This window comes from Ptiloglossa arizonensis, chromosome 9 (genome assembly GCF_051014685.1).
Source record: "Ptiloglossa arizonensis isolate GNS036 chromosome 9, iyPtiAriz1_principal, whole genome shotgun sequence".
In the NCBI taxonomy this organism is placed as follows: domain Eukaryota; kingdom Metazoa; phylum Arthropoda; class Insecta; order Hymenoptera; family Colletidae; genus Ptiloglossa; species Ptiloglossa arizonensis.
The window spans coordinates 3,095,907-3,112,430 of record NC_135056.1 but is presented as its reverse complement, the minus strand read 5'-3'; the positions used below and the strand labels follow the sequence as shown (position 1 = coordinate 3,112,430).

General features: G+C 30.2%; 1 protein-coding gene across 6 annotated transcripts in view; it reads right to left on the bottom strand.

Moving 5' to 3' along the window:
- Positions 1-16,524, bottom strand: part of Kibra (WW and C2 domain containing protein kibra) — a 210,092-nt gene that overhangs the window by 93,391 nt on the left and 100,177 nt on the right. For 4 of the 6 annotated variants that reach the window (XM_076320173.1, XM_076320175.1, XM_076320168.1 and 1 more), the window contains one exon: positions 1,542-1,636. In XM_076320173.1, coding sequence (XP_076176288.1) covers positions 1,542-1,636 — 95 coding nt within the window. Of the gene's footprint in view, positions 1-1,541; positions 1,637-1,972; positions 2,083-16,524 lie in introns of all 6 variants that reach the window. The other 2 variants (XM_076320171.1, XM_076320170.1) reach the window with 1 other exon arrangement.

The following is a 16,524-nucleotide window of genomic DNA, read 5'->3' as shown; positions in this document are numbered from 1 at the left end:
TTTCAAATGTACATATCTCCAAACACAGAAAAGTTTGTTGATGAGAAACAAAGCTACATATCTCACTAATTGCACTATAAGTATTTATAGTTTGTAATTGTATCCATAAGAACAATTCTTGTTACACGAACAATCAATTTCTGTATCACTTTAATTAATTATGTAAACGTGAATGACACTGCAATCCATTTTCATCGTTAAAGGAAGAAACTCATTGAATACCTTGAACATTTATTTATCGTATATTTACTGAATGACACTAAACAAATGTGATAGTATTTCTTAAAAGTGTTTATTGAATGTTTAATTCGATTGTTTTGTTTCATTGTAAAATACGCGAGTAAAACCATACACGTTTTTCAACATAGCATGCACAATATTTCAAACACGATTATATGAATCTACTTTACTGTTTGATATTATCGGAAAAGATATTCTATAATTAGTAAATTTGAATACTTGTTTTTCCAAGTAGCGCTATGTTGACGAACAAATGTATTCGGTATCTAAAGAATTTCATACAGATTATAATTCAACTTCAATTGGTGATTTCAAAGTATTTATCGAAATGTGACAATGATCACTGTGAAGGGACGTTTCGATCATCTCGTTCTTAGCAGAAATATCCTGATATCGCCATTCAATGATTTTCTAGCTATAGTTTTGACAAAATCTCGATAAATAATCAAAAAAAAAAAACGTACGTAAACTTTAAAATGAATTAAGTTTACATTTCTGGAAGAAAGATTTTCAAACATAATTTAATTTTCAAAGCGTCAATAAAGAGATCCTTGGTCAAACAGCACTCGTATAAAAATGGGACTTGTAAATTCTACTAACGTTGATACAGCATTAACGTTCAGTTTTGGTAATAAATCTGAATACGAGTATTTGCGAAAGAGAACCGAGTGATTGCAAATAAGAAAAGTCAAAACTTACAATTTCTCGTTTAAAAGTTCATCTCGAAAATAACGAAAAAGTCTTTCGATATTTGTGACCCTAATTTTAAGAGATTCGTAGGCAGGGGAATGTGGAGAAACAGATTTGCATTCTATTTATATTATAAATTACCAAATTACATTGGCATAATATTACCATCATAGAAAACTTTTATTTGTATTATATCATATTTAGTAATTTTAATTTGCAGCGTTATCGCTCACATTGTTACTGTATCACACCGTAAATTAAGTAATTTAAAATATTCAATTATATTTCTCTGTCGAAATTGTTTCAAAAAATGATAATTGGTGTTTATTATACCGTAACGAACGAAGGATATATTTCTAACGTGGATTAAAATAGGTTTCTTTCGTCGTAATGTTTAAATTGTTTCTTTAGAAAATAATTTCTAAACGCGTAATAAAACACCCGGAAGTATTACGTAGCAAAATATGAGCACAATTTGTGGTATAAAAATTGGCTCGATGCTTCTTACCGGTGACATTTGTACCAATTTACTACGAACATTTATTTCTTACTGGTTGTTCGTATGGTTATTTAAAGAGAACAAAACCAATGAAAGCCCTTCTAAAACTTACCTCGAGTACGTCCTGTGCGGTTTGGAGATATTCTCGAAGCATGGCCTCTTGAATGGCACGCCATTCTTGTCTTGGATCTTCAAGTTGCGTCGTTTCTAAAACAAACAATCGAAAAAAAATAACACGTTGCTTTCCTTCCCTTCGTAAATTTATTTATGCGTAATTTGTTTCATATTGTATTGATCGATACTGTGATAAATGTTAACAGACGAAGAGTGTTACGCATAAATGTATTTTACATGATGCTTCAATGATGTATTATGCGATTGCTTGTTGCAAATTTTACACATATATTTCTCTTGTTTAGAGCATACCACGAATGAGATATTCTATTACTTCAGTGAGGGAAGCATTAAGTTCGTAAACAATTAATAATGTACAATAATGTATTATCATTCATGATCGCATGTAAAAAGGAAAATAATACGCACGATTGACGTGATTAATGTAGTATGCACCCACATGCTTGTCATAAGCTTCCTCCCATCCAAGTGGAAGCTCGTTTCCGATACAGTCTGCAAACGTTTGAGGTTTCGTAAACCTGTAATTAGGAAAAAAAAAAACTCTGAGGAAGCTGCCTGACAAAGTATTTGTTAAGAACACAATATTTCCCATACGGGGTATATATTGTACTCGTCGTGCTCCTACAACCAATTTCCTAAGTCGTGTACAACCGAAAGGAACAAATTTATAAGATAAAGATATCAGATATCACGGAAAGCAATTTTTTTGCTTTCAAAATGATTTTCTCTTTTTCCTTTGTTTGAATTGATTTCCAATCAATTCTCGATAAACGGAAGGATATTTAGTTCTCATCGTTTTCATTGTTCTTCGACAAAATCAGGATATATTTGTAACGCTGTAAGAGAATCTTTAATGAAAGCTTGCACTGCGATAACTCAGTACTTAAGAACAATGAAAACGGAATACGAAACATGGCGTGTTTGTTTTCCGGAATTCTCGCACGCATTATACGAACGTAATTACGTATATGTGTAGGTAATACGAGATACATGTAAATGGAAAAATTGCTTCAAAGGAAAGTTATATTGGTAATTATTGAACGAATCGATTATACAAAATTTAATTCAACAATTTATTTAAACGCCTATAATAGTTTAAGGCGTGCTCCAAACAATATTTCACTTACTCTAACATCGAACGAGTATAAGAATTTAGATGCTTCGTTATCAACATTTCGTATAGTAATATTAACAAACATTATACGAACGTAATTACGTATATGTGTAGGTAATACGAGATACATGTAAATGGAAAAATTACTTCAAAGGAAAGTTATATTGGTATTTGGTTATATTGGTAATTATTGAACGAATCGATTATACAAAATTTAATTCAACAATTTATTTAAACGCCTATAATAGTTTAAGGCGTGCTCCAAACAATATTTCACTTACTCTAACATCGAACGAGTATAAGAATTTAGATGCTTTGTTATCAACATTTCGTATAGTAATATTAACAAACATTCTGCATGTTTTATAACACACTATTTTCGTTAATAAATTATCAAAGTAACACGAGTCCTTGTTCGTAATTATAACATTGAATATGTACAACAATAGTAATAACACCGATGATTGACAATTTTCTATTTCAATTATATTTTTGTAGCGTGTGTGCGTAACTCTATTATATATGGATAAATACAATACATACAGTGTGATCCATAAATGTATGTCCATGCTTCAAAGGGTAAATTTACATATTAAAATAAGTAAGAAACGTTTTATAAACGTGTGTTTCGTATTCCTTACTTTTCAACTGTTGAAAAATGAAATCAAATGTTCAAAGTGCTCGTCTCGTGACCTCGACACACGCTACTGCACGCCATAGCATTGAGTTCCGCACTCGTTGAAAAATATCAAATATTTCTTGAATCCCATGTTACATGTTTTCTTGTATATCGTGGTGTAACTGGAAGCTGGAAAGATGGTTCCTGGATTAACACTAGATTTACCAACCAGTTAACGATTTCAACTGGTTTTACAAAGAAATTTTCTTTAAATTCCATAGCATATTTTCAAAAGACTTTTTCTAATCTATACATATGTATAATCAATTTCATAAATTTCTCTTTTTCCTCGTTCATCGATTTTCCTAAGATACGTACGAGGAACACTTTAATATACCGAAATGTATCAGTAGTTCCGGTGTTAAGGGGAATGTGGACAACGATTAGTATTTTTTACTTACAATTTTATAATAATCACAGGCCTTCAAAGACCGACTAAAACGCTAGACAATATATGATTCTCAATTTCTTCCAAAAGTCAACTTCTCAGTTCAGCACAGTACATTGTTGACTTCCGCTGAATACATAATAGTTTTCAAACAGCCCGAAATAAAAATGTTGAAGAACGAGACGGACACTTTGAACATTTTCGTTAATCATTCATAACTCAAAAACCAAGATATACGGTACATATGTTTATATGACATTTTTTACCAATTTTAGTGTATAAATTTACCCCTTTGGAGTATGGACATGCATTTATGAATCACCTTGTACATATAATACGAAGAAACTGTTCAGGACAGAGTTAAACTGCTCAATGGGACAAATTATAATAATAAGATAACACATTTTTACAAAGGTATGTTTTCAAAGAATTTTCAGTCATCCATGTCGTTATTATGTTTTAAGTGGAACCATATATTTTTGTTAGACAAATCAATTCCTTTCATGATTCTATTAAAAGTATTAAAAGTCTTCGAAAAATGCTTACTACTCGAATATGTTGTATTATACAAAAATAAAAGATTGTCAAAAAATGGTTCACCACATGTGTATAATATGGTGATGGAATGTTTGAATATCACTTTGAATGAAATATATGGTTCATTAAGAAATTTGATATACTAGGTTGTTCAATAAGTTTTGTCGTTTTTTCCATTGTAAGAAAATACTATGACACTTTAACTTTGAACTACTGTAAGTGTACAAACGAGTCGACAGAACTACATGAAACTTCACACATGTTCATTAAAGTGTAAAGTAGTACAATTTTTAGAAATATTAAACAACGAAATTAATAGCTCCGTTTCTTATTGAACGACAAAACTTATCGAGCAGTCTATTATTTCGTGAAAGTTATATTGGTATTTGGTTATATTGGTAATTATTGAATAATTACGGTCTAGATTTATCCAACAATTTTCTCTAATACTTCTTATACGATGGCTTCGAAATCTCAAAAAAAAAAAAAAAATGATTCGGGTAAAAATATTTTTCCCATTACTATGTTTGTCGCTTCGAATGTTTTAACTTTGTCCTAAACAGTTTGTTCATACACATATGTATCTACAAGCAATGAAAGTAGTATAGATGTAGTAATGTACCTATTTAAATAGTCGACATTGTATGTATGCGCCAATGAGATTGTATCTTGGATGCAAAATAACCTGACCTCTAGAGGCCAACGACTAACTGAAGTTTATCGCGGTGAAAGTGAAACGTAATCGGTAGTCGGCAGAGAAGAATGCGAATACCAACGAGCATACGTTGAAAAGAAGACTATCGATCCATATTTTTCTCAATTGTTTTTACGATGATGCTCCACCTTTCTGAATCGTTATTTACATCAAAATATCGCAGTTAAAGATCGAGAAAATTTTCGATAAAATATACAATTACTTATCTATAGTTACGCACTAATTAATATGAAATTCGTTGTACTTTTCATCAGTGTAAATTATACCACGTGACGTGATCCATACAAACGTGTAAACCGTAACGTATACCTCGCGCCTGATAAGAGTGCCTTTGGGTATCAGAAGGATTTTGTTTCGTTGAAGTATTTAAAAGTGTATATCGTGTGTGTGTGTGTGTATATATATATATTGTGCAATATACGATATACACTTTTAAATATATATATATATAAATTTTATGATTACCATAAGCTCAACACCGAATTGAGACAACTAAAAAGCTATCGACTCTCTGATTCGTTCGACTTTGAACGCACTGAGGGCGAGAGATGGAATAATAATTGTTACAACTTGGTAGAAAATATTGTGCAATAAATCCTTGTCTTACATAGTTAATGCGTTCCGGTTTTGTATAAATAAAAGGTATTTAGGGAGAAAAGTCAGTCGCAGGTTATAAAAAATTAATTTGTGTTTCAATTATTAATACCACGTTAAATTTACAATTTATTACAATAAACATTTGGTAAAGTTTTTGAGGATTTTGTTTAATTCGTACCTGGTTTTGGTCTATTGCTAGTGTTATTATTGTTTCGGCGTTAAATCAATTGGATGCGTTTTGTGGAATTTTCTTGGTATAACTGTTTCATATAAATTGGTTGCTGAATTATTTTCTAGTTCGATTTTGTATTTTCTTGGGCAGCGTTTTACTTTTTCTTTAACATTAGATTTACCAAGTATGAAATCAAAATAATTGACTTCGACTGCTTTTACAAAGAAATTTACTTTAACTTCCATGGTATATTTTCAAAGGACGTTACGACTTTTCCTATTTTATACATATAATCAATTTCATGAGTTCCTTTTTTTTTCAATCATTGATTTTTCTAAGAGACACGTACAAGGAACACCTTAATATACCGAAATCTATCGATAGTTCTAGTGTTAAGTAATGGAATTTCTAAGCCTTTTTCAAGATCCTCCATAATGCGTTGTACTATTATAGCACGAAGTACAAAGTATTATAGACTGGGTCACTTCTACATTTTTTACGTAGCTGTTAGCTGATGTTCCCCATAACTCGATACCGTATGTCCACATCGGCTTGATAATGGTTTTGTATATTAGTAATTTATTTTTTGGATTTAATTGAGTGTGCCAGTCAACTAATACCTGCATACGTCTTCTTATTTTGATTTACTCTATTTTTTTTGTGAATATGATGTTTCCACGTTAATTTTTTGTTCAGATACATTCATAGGTATTTGACTATTTCTGCTTATGATACGTATTTATTATTTAGAATTACCGGTGGTACTGTCTATTATCTGCTTCTTTAGCGTGAATATTATACGATTAGAGTTTCCTTCGTTAACTTTTACTATCCACTTATTTCAAATAGTCTTGTACTTTAAGAAGGAATATTTTAAATACTTTCGAAGCTTTTGTTGCATCTTCATGACAGGGCAGAATAGCTGTATCGTCTGCAAATGTTGAGAAATGAAAATAGTGTATTATATCGATCCTATTTCGCTACCTTATAGAAATCCTAATTTTTTTACAAGAATATTTGAAGATTTTCTCTTGAGCTTACACAAAGTATGTTCTGTCTATTAAATAATATATGATTTAAATGTATGGTAATAGGATGGAGAAACGTTTTTTGCTATTTGAAACAATAGTCAGTTTGTTGACTTCTGGCTTAGGTCCTATTGTCTGTTGTATGTTGAGTATAAGTCGTGTGTTGTAGACTATTATTTTTGTTGTTGTTCTTCTTCTTTTTTTTTTTACGGATTTCCATAAAGAGTAATCTGTAATTTATATTTTCTAGTTACTATATCTATGTACGATTGTTATTAAAATTTCTAGCATTTTATTAATTTGTGATAAATTTCTTATGTAGAGATTGAAATTATTTTGCAATCTTTTAACAATTATTTTCTGACTTTTGAATGCAGCGTTCAGAAGATTTTTGTTCTTAATTATTTTTCCATTTTGTTACTTGCTTTCAGCTCGCATTTTCTTTTATTTGTTGTATTATAAGTCTGAGATACTTTTGCTTATACGTTCTGTAATGAGTTGAAAATTTGGAAAATCGAGCTGCTTCTTGAATATTTTTATCTAAATAGTTTATTACAAATCCTGTTTCTTTTGATATTTTCAATGGTACATTACGTTGTTATGTTATGTTCCTATCTAACGATTTTCTAAAAGTGTTCCAATCGATAAAACGATTATATAAGTTTGCAGATTTTTGAATTTTTGTTACTTTTAGCAGGTATTGAATTAAAATAGGCGAGTAGTCGAAAGTTAAATTTAAGCGTGATTGTGGTGTTAATTGGTCTCTGTTTATTCCTTTTGTTGTTACAAATCGAGTAAATTTACAACTTTATCGTTAGCTTGCGATCGAACATAAATTGTCCAGTTCAGATGACTGATTTTGTCTCTAGTATTAGTTTTAGATATCTAGAAAGTAATGTATGTTTAGCATTGTAGTCACCACCAATTAGGTACTTTGTACCTAGTGAATTAAAGAAATGTTTGAATTTCAGTGGGTTGTAAACTACAACAAAGTTTATTGTTCGATTATCTATTTTAACTGATAAGCACGTCGCTCGTGTAATTAAATATTTCAATGCGATGCTTAACGATTAGATGCGTTTCGGATAATAATAGTATATCTGTGTCATTTATTTTAAGAAACACTTATAGTTCCTGTAATCTTTATGCTTCGTTTTGAGACTTGTTTGGTACGATTGTTACTAAAATTTCTAACATTTTATTAATTTCTTGTGATTGTTGTTTCATTAATTTTTTTTCTACGTTGAATATGTCTGTGGTGTTTTGAATTTTCATTTATAGTTAATATAGTTTGGTGTGGGTGTTGGAGCGTTAGAGTAACTGCTTACAGAGGAGAGGCATCAGTAGCTGCTTCTGCGTATGTTATATTTTTAGCTTGTGCAATGATAGTATCTGTGGTTTTTGTGTTATTATGATCCGATGCATTTGGTTTTGCTATAAGTGTTCTTTGTCTTAATGTGGAGAACATTCTTTTTTGGAGCTATTCTCTTACGATACAACCATTTTCATTTATTGGACGATTACCCTGGCAATTGAAACATTTAACGTTTATTGTCCTGACTTTATTTGGAGAGTCAGCCGTGAGGTGATTTTTCACACATTTAACATACGCTGATATCTTGTTACAGTAATTTCTTGTGTCCATATTTTTTACACCTAACGCATTGTAGAATTTCGCGTTTAGCTCTCGGTGCTTCCAATAAGACAACTGTGTTCAGTGGTCTGTTAATTTGGAAAATATCTTTGTCCTTATCGTTTGGTTCTAATTCAATAAAACATAACGGAAGTATCATTTTTATTCCACGTTAAACTATATCGTTAATTGACCGTACTTGGTGATTCAGCTTATTAAGTTCATATGTGATTTTCGTTAGTGTTTGTTTTTGGATGTATACCTCTTAGTGCTCTTTTATAAATTTTGTTTCTTTTTTTTAAATTTATAAAAGAGTCTAGTCTTTTTCTTTGAATACATAAGTGACTTTCCTATAAATATTACGAGAATTTGTTTAAATTTTAATTTGATTGCAATTGTTCAATACGTTAAACACCATACAACACTAGTTTTCTATACTTGAGGATGTCTGAGGATACTTAAGTATTGTAAAAAGTTCAAATATTTGACAATTTGTCGATATACTTGTTATTTTATAGTATTACTAATGAAAGTAATGATATTTAAAAATTTACAAATATAATCATTGTTTTAAGGAATCATTGTAACTTTGAAGTCCCAGTCCCCAAGGATCACCGTGGCACTTAATGTATTAATAGTCTAATCATTGTCGACGATTTCTTTTAAAAGTTGCCTCGACGGTTCGTATCATATTTATTGTTATAAATATCGAGGCGTGCAATAGTTTTGGTTGTGCTAATATAGATGATCCGTCTGTTCTTCTTTCGTAAGAATTTCGTGTGCGATTGAAATATCTGTGAGTGATTTGGCGTTAGCAGATTCGCCATATTTACATTTTTTGTATTCAAAGAAAAACATTTTAATATTTAATTTCCAATAGCTACTGTCCTGTTCATTAATGGTGTTTCCGATACACTGCCGCTCAAAAGTATTCGAATACTTACCAATTTTATAGAAACTACGAAATATAACGTGTATTATTATTGTTGAATGATTATTGCTAAATTCTATTGTGAATGTACTAGGTTACTCAATAAGTTTTGCGATTCGATAAAACTTACTGAACAGTATAGTACTAGGTTGCTCGATAAATTTTATCGAACCACAAAATTGATTGAAAAACCTATTATATGTAATGTACCTTGATAACATTAATCTGAACAATTTAAGTATTTAAATCCTTTGAATAAATAAAAGTTTACGCAAGATATGTAACATTGCATTATTCTTTACTACGTGTGGATGGTTTGTATAACTTTCTTCTTTTCCCAGTCTTCCTTAAACTGATCTGAACGTTTTAAAACATGATCCAAAGTAGAGACACTTCAGATAAGAGCGTAAAGACCGTTTTGTTCTTCTTTCGATGTCAATTCGATTTGAATGCTTGCGACTGCACGACGAGTACTAAAAGTAAAACGAATTAAGCGTAGAAATGCGTTCTACAATCCTTAAATTATCCAAAGAAGGATATTCTGTAAGAGAAATTGCAAAAGAAGTGGGTATATCTAAATCTTGTGTTGACTGTATTAAAAGTTACGATACGAGTATAAGAGACATTTTTTCGTCAAGTTAAAAAGGCCTAGAAAAAACACTGAGGCAGAAAAACGGCATATTATAACCATGAGTAAGAAAAATAGAAGACACAGGCCCCGAAATAGAAATTAATAAAATGAGTCGCAGTGAAGAAACTTTTGTCAAAAGTCCAAAACAAAAGGAAAAGGCTTTAATGGGTTAAGAGCCATTAAATCTGGCAGAAGAACACATTAGAAGATTAGGAAAAAGTGTTATGGACGGATAAATATAAATTCGAAGCGTTTGGGTACAAACTCCAAATTTTAATTCGCTGCTAAGCGAACGAAAAATTAATTGATAATTGTGTAGTGCTCGCTGTTAAACAGGGAGGCCGTTCGGTCATGGTATGGGATTCTTTCGATAACAATATGACGGGTGATTTATTGAAAATCAGCGGTATTTTTAAAAAAGACATTTATTTGAACATTTTACGAGAAAACGTCATTCTTCCGGAGCACAGAACAATTGGAAATAATTTCACACTTGTGCACGACAATGAACTCAAAACACACCGTAAAATTAAAAAAGTCTATCACTAGTGGTGATATATGTCAGATTGACTCTGTATCATTACAATAGTAATGATTTGAAGTCAAATCAATTCCCTAGCAATAGTAATAACTTGAAGTCAAATTGACTTCTAACACTAGTGGTGATATATGTCAGATTGACTGTGTATCAGTACAATAGTAATGACTTGAAGTCAAATCAATTCCCTAGCAATAGTAATAACTTGAAGTCAAATTGACTTCTAACACTAGTGGTGATATATGTCAGATTGACTCTGTATCATTACAATAGTAATGATTTGAAGTCAAATCAATTCCCTAGCAATAGTAATAACTTGAAGTCAAATTGACTTTTAACACTAGTGGTGATATGTCAGATTGCCTCTGTATCAGTACAATAGTAATGACTTGAAGTCAAATCAATTCCCTAGCAATAGTAATAACTTGAAGTCAAATTGACTTCTAACACTAGTGGTGATATATGTCAGATTGACTCTGTATCATTACAATAGTAATGACTTGAAGTCAAATCAATTCCCTAGCAATAGTAATAACTTGAAGTCAAATTGACTTCTAACACTAGTGGTGATATATGTCAGATTGACTCCGTATCAGTACAATAGTAATGAAGTCAAATAAATTTCCTAGCAATAGTAATAACTTGAAGTCAAATTGACTTTTAACACTAGTGGTGATATATGTCAGATTGACTTTGTATCGGTACAATAGTAATGATTTGAAGACAAATTGACTCCGTATCAGTTAACGGTGACTTGACGACTTAAAAAATCTTGTATTGGAATGTGTTGTTTCATTAATGTTAAGTATACTGAAATAAAATTTATTATTGTAATTGTATTCACAAAAAATACATTTTGTTTATGAAATATTATATATATAATAAAATTATCTAGAGAATAACGAATAACAGCGTCTAGAAGTAGATTTTACCTCCATTTAAGGATACGTCAAATTGACGTCATGTCACTAGTAGCGATATGGAATCAATTTGACCTCATGGCACCACTAACGATACAGAGTCAATTTGACAACACGTTACCACTAGTGCTATGAAAATAATAGTCACCATTTGAAGGTTAATATCTAATGCTCGTGTATAAAAAATATATAAGTGGATACACAACCGCATATCTACAAATACACGTAACTCGAGAACTCATTGTACTTGCATATTTATGCTTAATATAGAAATTATACGTCTTGTATCGACGTACGAAGTACAGAGTGTAAAATCTTGGAATTTTTAGAAACCTTCCTCGGAAAGTATTTCGGAAATTAAACAGTCTATACGTGCAACAAGAGAGAACGTTGTTACGAATGTTAAGGTTTGAGACGATGGAACAAAATCGTTAGTTTGGAGAAGAAACATATTTGCATATAAATCACTCAAATATAGATTATTTCGTGGATAATAATGAAATGTATCGTTTAACTCAATTACTGCAAAACCATATAATGAATCTTTTACAGTACTTCTCGGGTGACAATTTTGTATTAATGTTGCTTCGCATTTTGATTTATGTCCAATTGGGGCAACTTTAATATTATTCGATGGTTACATAATATATAGCTCCATCATAAAATGATGTCATACGTAAGTAGCAAATGTGATCAGCTCTTAACGTAACATTAAACAATGTTTAAATAAATCTTCTTCGCTCGAGTTTCCGTAGATTGAAATTAAATAATACGTAGATAGATCAATAATCAAGAGGGGGAAAATCGATTTACGGTTTTATCTGTAAAATTATCCAACAACGTCTGCTTTTGGCGAAGTACATAACATAAATGTTTACTTTCAAAACATCGATATATAAAAAATGTACTATACATAACATGGAATAACTTTTGTGAAAGAAAAGTAATAAATTAATAAATATAAAAATATTCTATTATTACGTATTTTTTAAAGACCAGTCATGTTGATTGGTTTTGGTAGAAATAACTTCATCTTAATTGTTTGTGTTGATGGCTTCTTTCCCTATTAAGTATATGTTTAATTTTTTTCTTCACACAGCATTCACTTGACAATACAAATTAGATTCGGCTGTTTTACCATTGAACCATTTATTCTCTATTAACACAATAATATCATTCAGGTTGTTATAAATTTTCTCCGTCAAAATGTTACAATTATTTAACAACGTGTATATCAATTAATTATCGGTATAGAGAGAGCTGTGATCGACAACAACACAGATTACTAATTGATCAGCTGATCCATATTTTCAATGTTGTTAATTATTTACCGGATCACAAGAAAAATGTGTTTGGTTAATTATTTATAAAACGGATGACTTCTTCTTAGAATTTCAACTTTATTGCAATAAATGTTTTTCAAGCGTTCCATAGCACACATTTTACAAATAAGCTGTTTTCTCGAGTTCTTTTTTAATTTATAAATATATATATGTATATATATAGTACATATACATATTTACATATAGTATAATATACTATATACATATAGTACATATAGACAAACTTCACAAACAGATTGAACATATCGATTCTATCATTATAAATAAACTGATTATGGTACGTTTCAAACTGATTCAATGCAATCCAGTTAATAAATAAAATCTGGAAAGCAAAAGCATCCAATATATAATCTATGACAAATTGAACCAAATATGTTTATAAATCGCATTGTTTTTCTAAGGGAGTTATCAATGTTACGTAATCTAGTGCGATAAATAAAATGTCGACACGAAAATTACGCTATTGAATATAAATTATTCAAAACATTGACCTTGACAATATATATAAAGGCTATTGATATCGACGAAGACGTTCATTTTATAAATAATTACCTGAAAACTATTCAGGTATATATAATAAGTTGTTTAATAAGTTTTATCGTTCGATAAGAAATGAAGCTATTAGGTTCGTTGTTTTATTTTTCTAAAAATGGTACTAATGTTTGATGAACATGTGTAAAGTTTCATGTAGATCTGTCGAATCGTTCGTATATTTACAGTTGTTCAAAGTTGAAGTATCATAGTATTTTTTTTTACAATGGAAAAAACGACAAAACTTATTGAACAACCTAATATTACACTTCGTCAAAATAAATCACTTCTTCATATTTTCGCTGTTTATCACTTTCATCCCCAATAAATATAAAGTCATGCACAAAGCTTATGTTCGTTTTGATGTTTCCCTACATTTAACGATGCTCAGTTTCAGAATTAATTCTTCATGTCAATACACAGTGTAAAATTTCAAAAAATCGACTTTTCTTTTATTTCAGTTTCTTACAGTGTATGGCTTTGAAAAAATATGTGTAAAACTATTTTCTTCGATTCGTGAAAATGCCAATGACATAGAGCTTTGAATATACATTACTGCTACGTGTAAAATTGATAAGAGAAACTTTAAATGCGTTTTTCTCAAAACATTTTTTAAACTGGCTTTTATGATGTCTCAAGATCTAATTGGTCGACTGACTTCATATTTGAAGATAATCTTCAGTAGATACGCCTATATCGCCGAAAAATATTGAGTTATATTTATATTATATTCTTAAAAATATTGAGTTTTACTATTTTTTTTTTTTTTTTTAACATGCTAAATACAAAATAAAGCTAAAAATATAAATGCAAAACTTAAAGCTTCGCCATTTTTTATTTATCGAGATTTTGACCTCTCCCTAATTCTTGCTACTATATCCTCCCTAATGAAGATACTTTCTCACCCTCTGTGAACATTTTTCTTAGAAGAACCATTAAAGAAGAAGCTAAAACTCCTATAATTTTTAATATTTGTGGATGAAAAAAATACTGCATATACTTACAAGATGGATAAACATAGCTGGAAAATCTCGTTGCAAAATAGTCTATCTACAACTTTTTAAAAAATCATGGAAGGAACCAAAAATATGGCACTCTAGATAGCAATATCTCTTTAAAAAACAGGGAAACGAAATTGAATTGTTCTTATTTCCTCTTAAAGCGAAATTCTTTACGTTGAAACAAACAATGCAAGCATGTGAGAAACGAAAATTTTCAAAATTGTTGACTTCATAGATTTAAAAATTTTCCCTAACTATGCAAAACCGGTATTTCTTTGTAACAATAGCAAAAAAGGAATGTTAAATATAATTTTTATAAATTGAAATCACTATCGTGCAAATTAATAGTCCTTTATCTTCGGTATAGTATATATAAGTATTGAAAAGTTCATTCTTATTCGATAGCCAGACAATAATTACCTTATCATAATTGATTTGTATTTGAATTCGGATTCACTTGCGAAATGTCATTCTTCTTTGAAAACCATTTGCGTGAAGTTCTTGGTGTAAGGACACGTAATCTGAGTGAAACGTATGAAGGTTTAAAATTTGTTAAAATGATTATAACGCTCGTTTGACATATTTAAATGAATAATTTTTCAAATGAATAAGCAATATTTAGTAAATTAAATAGAATTTTTTGTTACGAGCAAAATATAACTGTCAATACAAATTGTATACTATTGTCAACATTATCTACTTGGGGAATATCCGAGTTTCCTTTGCCTAACGTTTTGCATATAAATACTAGGTTGCTCAATAAGTTTTATCGTTCGATAAAATATTTTCAGTTCGATGATTATTATTATCGTTATATCGTAAACTATATTATCGTTCGAACAATCATTTTCCTTCTCTGTTATACTAAATAGAAGGAAGAGACATAAAATTACTAAAAAATATATGAAAGAGAATTTTACTTTATAGGAAAATGTAATTTTTACGAATGAATAGAAATATAATAGTGAAAACCAAAAACACGACGATGGATATTAAAAATCTCTAATCAACAATGAAATTTGGTGGCAGAAACCAAATGGTGTAGAACTATATATCCACATCTAGCATTAAAAATGTAGTATTTATGTATGGTATAGTGAATAAGAGGATTTATTTAAACAAATTAAAAAAATAATCATAAAACAAGTGCTGAGAAAACGACGATTTTAAAAGTTCTTCAAAGGTTTCTCCAATTTCCTGACGTTAATGTACACTAATAAAGGACTCACTTTTTAAAGTGATATTTTGGATCTTTGGAACCGAAAAGCCGTTTTATCTCATTAATTATAAAGAGCCTAAGGGTCCATTAATGTAAAAACCATTTACAAATAATGTGGCACTTACTACATACTATAGATATTCTACAATATGAGATGAGTATATAGTCTACCATATGAGATTTTATCAATTTTCACTTTTAGTTGTAATAGTCTAACCGATTTAAGTTGTTTAATTCGGTAATTATTAACATTGAAGAAATGAATTCAAAATCATTCTCATTTTTTGCATCTCGAACACCGATTATTTATGATGGGACGTTATACTCGCCATTAAACAGGTATTGCTGCCTGGATTATCATTTTTATGGTTCCTTTATGATTTTATTTTTTTTTTTTTTAATAGTAAGTAGGTTATTTTGTAGAGAAAATTTTCAGCTATGTTTACCCATCTTATAAGTACATACAGTCCTTTTTTCATCCAGAAATATTAAAAACTGTCGGAATTATAGCTTCTAGTTTAATGGCTCTTCTAAAAATGATGTTCCTAGGGGAAAGTAAAAATCTAGTAAAATAAAAAATAGTGAAACTTTAAATTCTGAATTTATATTTTTTAACTTTATTTTGTGTTTAGCATGTTACAAAAGATAGTGAAACTCAATATTGTTTAGAATCTTTAGTTCCAACTGCATTTGGTTTACATCTTTAGTTCCATGCATTCCAAAAATGCATTTAAAGTTTCTCTTAACAATTTCACACGTAGCAGTAATGTATATACAAAGCTCTATATCACCGACATTTTCACGAATCGAAGCAAATGGTATTGCACACATATTTTCAGTGTCGTACACTGTAGAGGCTTGCAGCTGCGGTTTATGGCGGGACCGTGCTTCGAGTTTGTTAGAGAAATTGTCCACATGGCTACGGCACGGGCCTGTCACCGAAGGTCAGTTTATTTGTTGTTCGACTCGAGGCACGGAGCAAG